A 16,782-nucleotide genomic window follows, 5' to 3' on the forward strand; every position below is an offset into this window, starting at 1 on the left:
TCTCATGTGTTAGTAGTATTGTGTTAACAGGATTGTACCGCCTTACATAGGATTATCCGATGTTGATTTTTACACTTTTGTCTCCCAACCGCTTTCATGAAAGTCGCACTAACTTGTTTGTCTTCGTTTTGTGTCCTTTACATCTAAAGTCTCAGCTGAACACAATGACTGACACTGAACTGGAATATAACTAGAATAGAAATGTGTATGAAATACATTGTTCGACGTTCATTAACATGTATTTGTATTTGTCTTTGCCACAACACCTTTGTGTGTGTGTGTGTTTTCGATTCTGTAAGAAAGACTTTGATCACCATTCCAAGCAGTTCTTGTTGGCGGTGCCCTTCGCTTGTGGCGCGGTGACGCTTGCACGTCCTGCTCCATGACCAATCTCATGGTGTCTCAAGAAGGTCATTCTAACAGAAGGAGAATCCATCACTGAAGATTTTCATGTGGAGGACTTCTGGCGCCGCTTGTACGGTGTCCCCACTTCGGCTGGCGGGAACCTCGAGTTCTGCAGGTGCTGTGTCGCCATGTAAAGGTCAGAGGTCGGATACTGAGGCTTAAAGTCTGCAGCTGGGAGAGGCAGGAAGACCTCGCACCCCTGCGGCTGATGGAAGGTGCAGAGAGCGTGTGCGAGGTAGTGGCTTCAGGGTGAACACTGAGGATCAAAGACAGACCCCTGGCCGTGTGAGGCAGGCCCCGGGCTAGATCCATGGTGGTAAGAAGTCCTGGGCCAGGCCAGACTCCCGACCATTGGAGGTCCTGGGCCGGGCTCTTGGCCATGGGAGGTCCCAGGAAAGACTCCTAGCCATGGGAGATCCTGGGACATACTCCCAACCTAACCTGTTAGCAAGGTCCCTCCTTCTAAGACTAGTATAGGAGACCATCTGGTCTGCTGGCAAACATTCGAGTTTACTCAGTTGCAGAGATAAGGAAATATTCAGTAAGCTGTGTCTTATACTACATTAGGCCAGAACTCTGATATGCTTCTTAGGTTTGGAAATCGCATTTATTGAAGCACAAAGAACCATTAGAGAAGGTCCAGAGGAGGACAACAAAGACAGTACCGAAAGTAAGGGAGGTGAGTTACAGACGCTTTAAATTTGTTCACCTTGAAGTGTAGAAGAGTAAGGAGTAACCTGATCACAACCTTTGAGTTCTTCAATCAGCTGGATGATGTAGGTAGTTAACAGTTCTTCGATAGATGCAGGGATAAAACAACCAGAGAACATAACATAAATTCAGAAACAATTTGTCAGAAATTATGTAAAGGAATGAGTATATGATGTAAAGGTAATTAGTGAATGGATTAAACTGACTGTAACAAATCATAAATGTATGCAACAGAGATAAGATTAAAACTTTGTATGACGAGAAGTGTTCACGAGTGTACAACTCCCTCCTCTTACATTACAAGTTGGTCTTTACACACACACACACACACACACACACACACACACACACTGTCAGACTGGTCCCTGCGTAGATAAAAACCTTACAATGAAAACTATGTATCACACACATTATTGGTTCCAGTAAATCATATCCCTAAGTGTCTATAATTTTTTCGGTAAATATTTTGTTTGCTGACGTTTATTGGTCTATATTATACATTTATTATTATTATTCGTATGTAGATGAGACGTTTTACATCTCAGAATTTATAATCGGGAATTTATATTGGCCGTCAGGTGAGTCCATTTGTTTTATTGGATGAGATTTATATTCATCCTCGATCAACGTACTCCGATCCTTGTATATATGAAGAGATCAACATTCCATCTCAGAGGATTTAAACCTTTAATTGTAATAAGTCAAGCGCCGTATCCAGAGAAGTCAACCCTATTCATAAAGGATCAGTCGTAATCGTATTGAATCCTTTCCAGCTTCTCTGAGGCGTTCGGTGACACACAGGACTCGAAACGCCGATACACCCGCTACCAAAATCGTATTTGCTTCCTGGTTACCATCGCTGTGCCCAGTGGCGAGCAGCCAGACCTGGGGAGACAGTCAGTGCCCTCAAGCCTCACCGGAGATAAGAGATAAAGTGTAGCTTTCCACCATTTGTGAAAAATGTCGAATGGCTCTCGAAGTCGATGCCGAACACCTATACTTGATACAAACCTATCATAAACTTTCACTTTTATAATCTTATAAGATCATGTCAGGAATATCTTTTTCTTGTACGTCTTATTTCTCCACTTAACGTGATAACAAACTGAATCGAGTTACAGTAACATGGATTGCCTCCGATGTAAGTCTGCCAAAAGGTATATAATCGTACGTCCGTCACCTGTTGTTGTGGACGTGGTTAACGTACGTGACGTCCTCCGGGTTGCTCTACCGACCATGTAGTTGCCATACCACCCCCTTACAGAGGTGGCCGTCCGAAATTAACTCCATAATTTTCGATAGATTCCTTCCAGTGACCACAGAGTACAATTCTGTTGCTTAAAAGTACAACTCTGTTGCTTATCATCAACTTGCTTCTGACATTGGTATAGACCTTGGAAGAATTGGAGGAAGGTTCTGGTTGTGATGCGTCGTTAGGCTGTCAACCATCACAGCTTTTCATGAGATGAGGTAATTCCGTGTTTAGTGTACCAATATGAGGAGAAAAGGGTTGTGTCTGTAGATACCTCTGCTACATACCAAGCCTTATGTATTACGTGGAATATCGTGTACACACCAGATGCCATCCAGCGTCAAACCATCCTTACAGGCGACACACATGAACGTAGAACTTGTACAGGAGAATGCCATTGAGGAGGGTCAACCTGTCGTGGTCATACAGGTCAAGGGAAGGATTATTCTTGGGCCTAAAATTCACTAGTAGATTTATATATCCTTCAGTGGTCCGGGGACGAGAACATGGATGTACCTGAATGTCTTTAGTTTGTGGGAAGTGTTCGCTACGATACGAGAGCTGTTAAACCCTAAATTATAGAAGTATCGGGTAAGCTTTAGAGCTCATTTAGAACCTTCCTACCCTCATCCTACCAGGAGGGGCACCGGAATGGAAAAATGAGTGAGGTACAGTTGATATTCTTGACCACTGTAAGTCATGAACCAAACCACCACGTAAATCATGGACTCGCGAGGACTTTCCAACCTGGCCAGGGAGTGTTAGGAGGAACTCTTTATGTAGGAGCCACACAGTCAGAATTAGATGTTCTTCTTGAAGACAGAGGACCGGATACCGAGGGGCTCTTGAGTGGCCTGGTGTGGCTACGTCGACGCGACCTTGCCTACCACACATCCTGGAGAGGTGGTCAGCCGGACGACGTCAGAAAGGCTCGGTCTGGGTCGCAGTGGGTTGTCTGGTCCTCCTCCGGGGTCGCCGTTTGGAGGGAAGTCGTCTGCAAACGTGGAGAGAAAAGCGCGCGGAATCATTTATGTAGATTGTAGGGAAGTGATCCAAACAATTTGAAGTCGTAAATTTATTGTCTCATTTCACGTCTTGATGTATTTTGCCTTTATGAACGACTGTAATTATTGCTTAATGATATGCAGTAAAAAAAATGTCGCTGATGCTGTTGCTTGGAAAAACAAAGCTCTTATTACCGCTGAGTGACCTAGTTTGCGCTCCACCTTAACCAGTCTTGTGGCACATCTTTAAGTCATTAGTATTGAAAAGTTATAAATAAAAGCTCCACTATTTAATAGTTCTATCTTAGGCTGTTAGAAAAAAGTATATTGATATTTAAAACAAGTGATTCTCATTCAACTACACGAACAAGATTGTTTCCACATGAATGTGAAGCCTCGACCGATGATTTTTGCTGCCATCTGCGACACCAGTTATACGAACTGTCTTCGTATACGACACCTTGGATAAGATCAGTACTGAGCTTATGGAATGGTTTATGTGTTTCCAGTCATATATCGATCGGAATCATGGAAAATGTTGTCCTGCAGCTGTAAACTATGACATTATTTTTCCACCTTGCCAGGTCACCCCCCTCACTGTTCACTGGCGGTAGCATGGCTGTCCTTAAATTCCTCCTAGGCTATTTGATATATTTTCACCAAAACTTAACAGTGATATCTGATTTCATGAAAACTAACACCACATAGGTCGTGAGTAAATAATGATGAGGTATCCCTACAGTTAATATTCTCTGTAAACATTAACATTCACAGAAAACGTTTAAAATCGTGACGTCATATAGTGTGGAGGTAATGGGAGACTGCTCCATTCTGAACCAAAACCGTTTGTGGTCTTATTCTGCTCAGCTGTATCGTAGGAGCGTAACGTTCAACATTATTTCAATATTGAGTTGACTGAAGAAAGGCAGGTTGGTGTAGTTCGACTCAGCGCCGTAACTAAGGGGTAGGTCGTTTATCCAAACTGGCGAGGGTGTCGTTACGAATTAAGACACTTGACTACTGTTATGGCCTCATGTGATCCTGTTCAATGGATGACAGTAGCAACTCGATGCGGTCAGTAACCACTTGGTTTAGGTGTTGCACGGTGACTCTAAGGCTCCAGAAATTACTGCTGGTGCGTATCTATCATCGGCGTCCGTTGTTCCACGTCTCACACCTCCTAACTCAGCTGGATGTTGACGATAATATCCACAGATTATATCAGTTCTGTCCACCTCCCATCCTAGCCGGCATCAGTCACTTCGTGAATTAGGGAGAGTAGCGCTCTCATTACACGGTGTTGGGGAGATTGCTTCTCTCTCTCTCTCTCTCTCTCTCTCTCTCTCTCTCTCTCTCTCTCTCTCTCTCTCTCTCTCTCTCTCTCTCTCTCTCTCTCTCCAGTAATATGGAGAGAGAGAGAGAGAGAATGACATGCCTTTTGTGAGGCTGTGTTCATCATGAACGGACCTCCTGCCGCCTCCAGGGCCAGTTTCAAATCTACTGCCACTGGGCGTGGACCCCTGTCTTAGGTTCTTGGCACTCTGACGTAGCGATAGGCCTCTGATCAGAGCGGCACTGAAAAACAAAAAATGCGCTTCATTCTGACACTGATATCAAATATATTTCCAGTTAGTATCATATTTTAGTATCATTATTTTTTCCCGGTTAACACCACTGCTGTAGACCATCCATGACAATGCTTTTAGCTCATGGTGAATGAAAAATGTTTATTTGCCACTCATTCAAATGTATGACCATAATATCAGTGGAGAGTTTTGAGGCCCATCACAACTGAATGACCATGAGAAGACATGGTGAACGTTGTGATACTGATTAAAAATAAATATTGTACACTTAAAATTTGCGTGACTTGTGTTACACTCATCTGAATAATGGTAGTCTTTTTCAGAAGCCTTCTGTTATCCGTGTGGTTAAAAAAAATTGAGAATATAGTACATTATTTCACTCTCTCCAGTAATAGTTCATGCATTTTCATTTTCTAATAAATGAATCATTCAAATCTCATCAGTTTTGACAAGGGATGTTTCCATTTTGTCCCTTATTATAGGAAAGCTTGTGTTATCCCTACTGTAATGTCTATGGGTTATGTTCTAAATCAAGAACACGGCTTCCAGCCTCTGTAAGCGAAATTCATGTCTCCAGAGAAACAAAAACTAGTTGTTCCTAAAGGAAGCTTCGTAAATAACTACCATGCATGTACGCCATGAATCTTTTATGTATCAATGTTAGTCGTTGTCACAGTTTACAAGAAAGGAAATATTCATCATTTCAAAATATCTAACACTGTACTTGTGGGTATGATCCAGAAATTCCATATTGGTCCGCAAAAAGAAAATGAAAAAAAAAATATCCTTGTAAAATACGATTTATCTGTATATCTTTGGGAACCCACTCAAGGGGATGGCCACAGCAAAGGAGTCTCCATAACTGGTAAACTCTAATGTCACTTCTTGGCCATTTATTGCCTCATCCATAACAGGCACTGCCAGAGAGCAACTCCAGTGCAGTGTTTTCAGAGGCTCCTAACGAATATTCGTTTCCGACTACTTTGACCTAATGTGTCTACTTAATGTTCCAACTTATTATTTCTGCCTAATGCTCCCACCTAATGTTCCCATCTTCTGCTTCTAATTAATGTTTTTAGGTACCTGAGGGTCACATCTGATGTTCCTATCTTCTGCTTCTAACTAATGCTATTAGTGATCCTACCTACTACTCCCACACATTACTTCTACCATATTGCCAGAGGGCGGGGCTACCTCACAAACGCTTAACCAGAAAAATCTATAGAGTTACAACGAATGAGTTGTGTGCTAAGTGCTGTCAGGTGTAATGTGTCCACATGTGGGTGAGGCAGAAAGAAAAGACAGCTACCGTGGTAAGCGTAGTGCAACTTGACAACCATTGAAGTGCTGGCTCACTACAGTCATCAGTAACTCTCCCAACACCAAGGCAGGCAGTGCCAGTAATATACCTTCCTGGTCAGTGACTTCCTACCAACTACTACCTACCTCTCCCACCCTTACCTGCCCCCTCCACCATGTATGTTCTGATCTTTATCATACATTACTGAAGATGTTCATGTCTGTTTACATGCCTCACAAGTAGAGGTTAATCAGCTCTTTGCCAAATGATAGGAAAAATATGTGTGACAGATTTCAAAAACGTTATCACCACAGTATTTGTGTCAGTAGAAAGCCCTGTGACATGTGGTCACAAGGATGCTTTTCTTGATGTATGCAATTGACCTGCTTGTTGGACTGGATAATGCCAAGGTCATGAGAGAAATGAATAATGATGACAGCATCAGCCTGCTGGGATTCCTGAAAACTCCAAAGTTATTAAAATAAATAGATGATGAGATTCAATCCATGAAGTGCATGATGATGAGAATGGGACAAGGCAAAAGTTCATGATGTGATTATTACCTAGAGGGAAATGAATTACAGGAATCTGTGTGTGAAAAAGATCTAGAGGACAACAATGTCTAATTTATCACTAGAACCACACATTAGGAGAACTGTGAGAGGCAAACTGTCTTCTGTCAAATATATGGACACGGACATATTTGTATACATCTCAAACCAAAACTGTAATAAGCTTCACAAGTCTTGTTACCACTTCTAAAGTACAAAGATCTGATTGAGAGTCTACAGAAAAGAGCAACTAAGATGGTACCTGAATTAAGAGCATTGGGCTAGAATGTGAGGCTGAGGACTACAAAGCTCTCCACCATGGGGAAGAACAGAGTGAAGGGGGACTGAAAACACCAAGTTTCTTATGCAGTTGAATGATATTGACAAAGAACAGTTTTTTTAAAAGATGCAGCCCCAGAAGCTCTAATGAAAAGAAGCTAGTGAGAAAGGATGGTAAGAAGTACAGTATTGGGTTATATTTAAGGTGCTGGATGTTTGGAGTCAAGGTTTAAAAGGTTATTTCATGGCACAGAAAGGTAAATGCAAACAAGCAAAACATCATGCCCTCTTTCACCTCTGCTTTTGGGACATGAAAAGGGGATTGCATCATTAATGAGGAAAAAAAAAGAGATGACAATTTTTGTAATGTGGATGTGGAGTTTGGGAGTGTAGCAGACCACCTAGTAGAACTACAGTGTGAATGTGATAGAGAAAGAACCAACTTAACTGTCCACAGATATTCTAAAAGTAGTGCTTTGATGGATTGTCCCACACTGGTGCTAACATGGATTTTCCCATAGTAGCACTTCCATAGATTGTCCCAGAGTACCATAATGTTCCATGGATTTTCCCATAGTACCATAATGTTTCCATGGATTTTCCCATAGTACTATAGTGCTTCCATGGATTGTCCTATAGTATAGTTATATTCCCATCAATTGTCCCATAGCAGTGCTTCAATGGATGAATGAAACCAGTCAACTAGCTACTTTTTTATGTGCATAAAAAAATCTACCAAATTTACTACCCCTTTTATTTTACAGGGGTGGATCTTCTTTGGTTCTAGTGGTACAAGGGGTCCCTAACTTATGAATGTCCGACTTATGAATGACCTATGAACACTTGTACTTATGAACAAACTCAAAATCCAATATCTAATACCTAGTTCAGACATACAGTTACTTGAACTGCATCTTTTGTCATTAAGTGTTGCTTAATATGATGTTCTTTCGTCTATACTTACTTCAGAATACAACATCTAATACATAATGATGGTCAGGTATAGGTAGATCCTATGATTTTTTTTCATTTATCTATATTTTCTAACTTTTGAACACCAAGAACCTAATCTGTTCATAACCAAGGGACCCCCCCCTCACACACACACACATACACATAGTTGCATGAAAGTTCAGGTATCAATCAAGAATTATAGTCATGGTTGCAAACATATATTTTGGCATATGCTTTTACAGTAATCAAGGAATGATTTGTTAACTGTAGAGAGTCATGATACAATCAGAGGAGAATTTCACTCTAATCTGACATGATGATTTACAAGTTGAATGACTTGTCTGTGGATTAATACTTAAAAAAAAAACAAGGATAAACATCACAAAAAGTAATGTACATAAGTCTAAAACAATTAAAGTAGCTAATATACAATAATTATATATATATATATATATATATATATATATATATATATATATATATATATATATATATATATATGCACACACATTAACAGTAAATATTGGTACTAGTTAAATACATCTTTGAAGTCTTTCATGTATACAGAAACTCATATGAATATTTAAATACATAACTAAGATGCAGACACGTACTACAAAAAAGTAACTTCCAAAAATATCACAAAAACTATTTTCACAGTGTAACACTCACCATGTTACGAATCCTCTCTAAATCATCATTCACAGCTCACATAATAACCAAAGCTCATATGAGCTGGTAGTATAACATTCAGTAACATTATATCTCATGACAAGCACAGTGTAGTTTCACCTTGTGTACACTGTCATCATAAAGTGAGTTAATACACCTCAAAATCAGCATAATAATGCCTCTCTCCTAAAACAAGCTGGAGTTGGGCAGTAGAGATGACTAAAACTTCCCTGTTTGTTAGATAAAACTGTGGATCAATGACCACTTTAAGGTTACAAACAACATCATGCTGAATTTGTTTAATTATACATGCACTTTGATGGAACAGTACTGAATAAATAGCCACATACACTGAAAGGAAAGTTCACATAGTTGAGAAATGGCCCCTTAGTGAAACGGCAAATGAGGTATAATCCAAGTCATTTTCATATTGCGAGAAAGATAATTCTGTCAGAGGTAAATCCCATTTTATATATATAGCTGTGGACATTACACCACTGACCATCAACATGGAATAATTGTTATGATTGTCATCATCTATGATCTTAATCAAAGCATGTTTACATGACCAATGAAAATCATAGTACCCAACCAAAGACAAAATAATGACAAAGCTCAATTTTTGAAAGTCTTACACTACCTCATTTCCAGAATCCTAAAAGTTTATTTTTTTTTTTATAACTATTTCAATTTTTCCCACTTTAGTATAGAAGCAGTAAGAACAGATGACTGAACTGAAAAAAAATTACTCAGCTCCTTCCTTCCTACTTTTAGTAAGTGGTGATACAGTATTGATTATTCCATATTGGTCTCATGTACTTACATTGATGATGGTGCATATTTTAAAATTAACCTGCATTTCAGAAACTTAGATTTTCATACAGTATACAAAAATAAAAGTCAAACAACTTGTACAAGAATGATGTGAAGTCTGACAAAGCATTTGAATTTAAGGATTTAATAACAGTACAGCAGCATTTACTGAAATATGACTTATGTTAAACTTGATTTCTCAACTGAGATTCAGTGAGAAGAAAAAACACAAAGCAAAGAATGTGAAGTGCTATACTCACATTGCTAAAAGCATATTTCAGATAATATGTCACCATATTCATCCTTGCACTCCTGGAAGTTCTTTATATATACTTCACAATCAGACCAGTAAATTATCAATATCAGTTTCCATTAAAATTTTCAGTAATGAATAAAACAATTTTATATTCTTAGGAAAGTCACTAATGTCTGCTTTTACCATATATGTACAAAACAGCAAAGACAAATCTTTAAAGCCATCTAATATACATATGAACTATACTCATCATAGCAGTTATATTCTATGTGTATGTATGAACTTTAACAAATAGTCTTGGAAATTCAAAAAAATAATTTACATTAGGCTAATTATCAGTATCATTATAAAAGATATATAAAATATAAAATTTCTCATTTCATTTCCTCTTAGCAAGTAGCACAAGTATCCATAAACATGCAGTTTTTTCGTTTGAGTAACTGGCAAAGCAAATATTAATGAAAATTAGATGATTTCCAATAAATGTGATGTTACAGTTGTATTCACACCACTGCATTTTCAAATGAAGCCAGTGTGCCAAAAGTTGTTGCTCACTATTTGTCAGCTATTATAGAATAATATAATAATGTATGAACACAGAAGTAATGGGAGAATGATGCTAGAGAACATCCATAGACAAACTAGAATTGCTTTTATCTCTCAACTCTCCTTTTTCTTCAACTCAACTTATCCTCAGTCTTTTTCTTGCCTTTTTCTTTGTTGTTTTGCTGATGCTGATACTCTGTTTCTTCTTTCTTTCATATTTGTTTGCCATTCCTAGGTTAGCAAGGTAGCACTAGGATCAGATGAAGAAAAGGCCTCATTTGCTCAAATCCATTCTCTAGTCATCACATGTGATACACCGAAAGCACAGCCCTATTATCCACAACCAGACCCCACAGACCTTTCCATGTTTTCTCCTGAATGTTGCATATGTCCATGTTCAGTCCATTGACAAAACATCAACTGGATACCACATCAATCTAACTCACTTTATCCCTTGCACACCTCTCACAGTCTTGCATGGCCAGGCCCAAAACACTGAAAATCTGTTTCATTCCATCCTTCCATCTCCAATTTGGTCTCCTACTTCTCTTTTTCCCTCCACTTCTCACCTCAATAATTAAAGAAATTGCATATAACAAGAATCAATGACAACTGTTGCCCATTGGTGCTTGACCAACTTTCTCTCAACTTCCTCTCCTTCAGATAACCATTAATTAAGCCCCATCTGACCAATGTCACCCTCTTTAAGCAACCTTTCCAGCACAGACTAACAATGCTAAATGCTTCCATCATAATTGAAATTTCTAACCACTGTTTGACTGATTTTGATCAAATACACTCTCATTTACATACACTTGTTTGTTAAGGCCTTCCATTGAGACATTCTAAGCATATACTACAAATGTTAAATTTAATGGCTATCAACAGCTAGCAGTGACTGAGCCAGAATACATACTTTATGATGAACATACAAAAAAGTTGGATCTGAATGAGTCCCCTTTTCTTCATATTGTACTAATCACTCTGTTTTAAAATGTTACATTTACACCCCTTAAAACAGGGTTAAAACATTTTTTTTAGAAGTGCTTTATACCCATTGTCAACTTGATATTATCTATTCATCATTTATAACCACCCCAGGACCAACTTAGAAAAAAAAAAAAAAAAGAGTCCTGGTGTTACCCAGGAAATTTCTTATATATATGCACACCATGGACCTGTACCCGTCTTCTTAATTCAGAACTTTTAGCAAAACAAGAGAATCTAGCTTTGTAAATATGAGTGTCATGATTAATCTTTCTTTTTGGAATAAACCTTAACATTACAAGTCCAGTATGGATCAGCTCCAATAACACTTCTGTTTTGTGAATTAGCCATGTCAACAAACATTTGCAAATTTTTCAAAAAAAAATTGAGAAAAGAGGCTTGTTTAACATTAAAATTGTTTTTAGAGCAGATGCTTGTCTTTACCTCATTGCAGAGTTAATTTAATGATGTGACCCCAAGACCTCTTTTACGGGGCTCCTGCAGTTTCAAGGCTATGCTACAATCATTATCAGGAAAATGATGGACTCCTTTGAAATGAGAATTTCCTTGACAAAATTGTACTATTCTGTGTTCAGTGAAATGACAGCCTTACAGGTGATTTTTCACTCACAGTGTAATCTCATGCAGGTAGAGTCCAGTAACACCTACTGCAAGGGGTAAGCATCACAACTAAATGCATCTAGCATTTCTGTAGTGAGAGTCAGGTGTACCATGTCTAGAGGTGGGTTCCAGGGAGATTTCAAAGGAATTTTGTATTAAGGCTGGAGGAGAGTTTTTTTATTCAAATATATCATCTTTATGATTAGATTATAGGTTTGGGGTTATGTAATCTATATACTGTGTAGTTGATTATATATATATTTTATTTTATTTATATTTATTTTGCTTTGTCGCTGTCTCCCGCGTTTGTGAGGTAGCGCAAGGAAACAGACGAAAGAATGGCCCAACCCACCCACATACACATGTATATACATACACGTCCACACACGCACATATACATACCTATACATTTCAAAGTATACATATATATACATATACACACATGTACATAATTCATACTTACTGCCTTTATTCATTCCCGTCACCACCCCGCCACTCATGAAAGATTTTTTCTTCTTTCATTCTTGATTGCTGTTTCCCACGTTAGTGAGGTAGCGCCAGGAACAAACAAAGGAAGACCCCATATTCTCTTTAACCAGGTTAGCAACAAGATCTTTTAAAGTATGCTACCTGCTTGGCACCATTCTTTCAACTGAGTACACATAGTATAAACTAAATCATAGCTGCCAAAATGTCCTAGTAGACATGGCTTTTCATTACGGTCAGTGTATGAGCTCATCCCACGTCATTTACTCCTTATTATTTACTGACAAATATATTGCTTTCTGACATGTCATTTTAGATAAGCCAGGGTGTGAGTCAGAAAACCCCAAGGTATGCTTCTGAACATTTTAACAATATGGTCTAACACACATAAAAGTAAATCACTCCTCTTCAGTGATTGGGTGAAATATCCCTGTCTTCTTGAATATGTACAGTACCAAAAATATAAAAATCAAGAAATAAGTTGGCTCACCATAAATAAATTAGTTACATGAAATCTTTTTCCAATACATTTCCAAGACAAGCACCATGATAAACCTAGAAATGTTACCAAACACTGCACTTTTCATGCATAATAGTATCTCTCAGAATCATGAATGAGCCTTTTATCAAAATCAAGGGCATTTATTAATGGAAGCTTGTATAAAAATGCATGAGAATGACAGTGGTAGGCTACATAACAACACACATATCATGTGGCTTGAGGGATTTATAAACTAATGTTCGTAATAAAAGCCCACAACAATACTTTGTTTCAACAAGCTAGGATCATAACAGTAATCCCTTTTTCCAACACTGCACTATACAGTTAACATTACAGAACAGAAAATTTTTATTTTTCCATTTGAAAATGACCTTCTTGAGATTCTGAATTTTAACCATCACAATCTTTGCAACTCTGAACACCAAACTGAATACAGTAAACTCCCATGTATCTGCGACTCCCTTGACCAGGAAACCCAAAACACAGGCATCATTCCTTTATCCAGAAAACAATCTATGAGGATGCTCCATTACTAACTATGATGTCATGCATATGACTACCAAACCCCCTTCCCCATCTTGTATTTTTAGAAAGCCTACCACCCACATGGTGCCACTTGTCAGGGTCATGGTTGGCCACACATGCTGGCTTCATTTGCAGATCATCATATATGTCTATTATCTGTCACTGTGGTTCCACAATAGTGTTCACTCCTTAAATAAGAGGTGACTTGCTAAAATAAAATACAAGTACTGTACAGCACTATACATTGTATACATTGTGGTGCAGTGGTCTGCAAATAGAGACCAACAGACCAGATGGGTGAGTGTACATTTTAGTGAAAGCCAATGAATATTTTTTTAATTGTTTTGAATATATATATAATTCTTTTTCATATTTTCCAATGTTCAATTTATATTATTTCTCTATTCATCTGTTACCCAAGGACCCTTTTCTTAAAAGGATCCACATGTTATTCCAGGATCCTTTTCCAGGAGCTCCTGCAATTCCAAGGTCCTGCTACTTCCAGTAGCAAGGAAGTGATGAACTCCTTTGGAGTGAGACTTTCAATAAGATATTCATTTAACCTGCACTGTCAAGGTTCTCAGGGTGCCAGACAACAGGGAGTTTACTGTAATTTCCTTCTAATGTATTTCCAGTCCTTGAAGAATATAGCTACAGAATAGCATCTATAAAAAATAAAGTAACTTAAAAAATGTCTCAAAAACAGCATTTCATTACAGGTAAATTTACCTCTGTGCTGTTATTTGAATAAACTATGCACTCCATGAAACTTTATCTAGCACAGCTTATCACAAATGAGGTACATATACAGCTCTTAATAGGTACAGATTAGTTAATCTGGTAACACTTTATAACTTTCATTATGATGCAGTATAAGCATTCATTATTATACATTTAAGCCTTCATCATCACTTTGTGAAATGACATTACCTTCCTAACAAGCACACAAACTGTTCTTGAACTCCTTTTTTCATTCTTGTCACCCTATGTAACCACTCTGTTTGGATGCTTTTAATTTTCTAAACTAATAGTCATCACTGTATCCTATATGATTTAAAGTCCTTAGAATTTTATCATGTCTTCCCTCGTTCATTTTTGTACAATTAAACTGGCTTAAATGACAAACAGACTAAGTATACTAAACACTTCCCCTTAATCCTTCTCATGTAACTCAGTATAATCTAAAGGAATGAAAATTTTTCATAATGTGTAATTTATGCTCTACAGCTTCTCAGAAAATACAAGGCGTTTGTATTCCTGGTCTATTTAAATCGTAATTCACGTTTTGGGTATTGCTATCATTGGTGCTAATAATTATCAACAAATATTCTTCCCAATTTCTACATTACCATAATCCTTATCATATGATCTGCAGATACCTATCGCAGTTAATCATTCTAGATGTATTACATATTATTTTATACTTGATTGCTGTTTCCTGCATCAGCAAGGTAGCACCAGGAAAAAGATGAAAGTTCCATTCACTCATATACACACATATATACATACATGCACATACATGTACATATATATATATATATATATATATATATATATATATATATATATATATATATATATATATATATATATATATATATCTTGCTTGCCTTCATCCATTCCCAGCTTCACCTCACCCAACAGGAAACAGCATTGCATATTACTGATAATTATTATCTGGTTGACTATCCAGATCTTCCTATCATAATTGATATCCCAAAGATCTTAGTAAGAGATAGATATACTCTTCATTAGTTCATAAACAGTCCAGTGCTCATTGAGAGCTTGATGAGACATTTAGTTTAGCTGAGGCCACAAGTTGTCCTCATGGGCTAGTGTTTCCTCTCCGTACTCTTTAGATTGTTTAGGCAACATCATTCAATTTCTGTTGCTCTACTTCCTCTTGTGTTTTAGTTTTAGGCTTGGCCCATTCTTGCAGGTTACCTGACCCAAAAATAGAGAAGAATATGGCCTCAAAACTGAAGATGCCCAAGGTAATGTAGAAGATGGTGCGCCAAGCTTGAACAGTTTGCTGAAAAATCATAGAATGAGATAAATGTAAAGTTATTATTCTATTATACAATTCATATAACAAGAACACATAAACATATTCATTAAACAATACTAAAAAATCAGCCACAAACTAATCACACTCCTAAACATAAAAGTCATGAAATACCTATACAAAATACATCCAGAAACAACTGCCCATCCAACCTCCACCCCCACTGATGGAAGCAATGCAATCAAAACCTTAATGAACTTTCCTATGATAGGCCATGACAACTTATAGAGCATTCACATAAAACACTATAGCCCGTTTGCAATTCAAGCACTTACAGATATCTTCAAGTACTCCTGGCTAAATAACAGAATTCCAACTTCTCCTCCTACTGCCCTATATCAATTCTAACCTCAGTATACAACTCTGTGAAAAAATTATCCATGACAGAATCAAGCAAAACATCTCATTCTCACCCACACAGCATTGCTTCAGACCCAAATACTCTAAAACCACACTACCACATTGGCCTCATACAACATATCCTAAATGGATTCAGCCAACTTGCACAGCACAAACAGAAATAGATATCAACAAAGCATTTGGTTTTGTCTCCTGACTCATCTTCACAAAGATATACTTGACATTACTCTTCACAGCAACAACAAAAAGTGGTTTGCCAGTTTCACAGCCAGATTCATGTCAGAATCACTCACAATGGTTTCACCTCTAAAACTCATAAACCCTACCCACTATGGAGCTCCCTAAAGAGCAGTTCTTTCTCCACCTCTTCAATATCTTCCTACATTACTTTCCATTACCTCATGCAAACCTCAAAATGAAAGTCCTTTCATATGATAATGACCTCACAATCACATCACAACAACCTGACATCAGATTTGCAACACCAAAAATGCAGCACTACATTACATAACTATAACAATGGCTTATCCAGAATAGAATGTTTGAATCTCCACAGAAGTCTTCAGTCACTCTTTTAACCCCAGACAGACAAGAATCCAGCTCACATCATCCAGTCGCCTTGAACAGAGAGTCTCTCGCATTGTGCAAAACAACCATTCCAGGCATCAAGTGTGACACGCACAATTTTCTCTCCCTACACCAATAACATCTACTACAAAAGCAACACACAAACTATAAATACCCTAAGAATTCTAATTAGCACCACATTTGGACAAGTTAGAGAATGCCTAATCAACATTCTCTACAAACAATTCATCCCTTCCACTTCAGACTAAGCCTCACTCACCTGGTCTTCCACCTCCCTCCAAAGGAAAGACAGTAGAATAAAGCTGTGATCCACACACAC

The 16,782-nt window shown here is 37.9% G+C and overlaps 1 protein-coding gene across 1 annotated transcript in view; it reads right to left on the reverse strand.

Moving 5' to 3' along the window:
• Nucleotides 1-8,244: 8,244 nt before the first annotated feature.
• LOC139750762 (uncharacterized) overlaps nucleotides 8,245-16,782 on the reverse strand; it is a 115,126-nt gene continuing 106,588 nt past the window's right edge. The window contains exon 15 of the mRNA XM_071665478.1: nucleotides 8,245-15,482. Coding sequence (XP_071521579.1) covers nucleotides 15,315-15,482 — 168 coding nt within the window. The 3' untranslated portion in view covers nucleotides 8,245-15,314. The remainder of the gene's footprint in view (nucleotides 15,483-16,782) is intronic.

The sequence above is a fragment of the Panulirus ornatus genome, chromosome 10 (assembly GCF_036320965.1).
Source record: "Panulirus ornatus isolate Po-2019 chromosome 10, ASM3632096v1, whole genome shotgun sequence".
NCBI classification, from domain to species: Eukaryota; Metazoa; Arthropoda; class Malacostraca; order Decapoda; family Palinuridae; genus Panulirus; species Panulirus ornatus.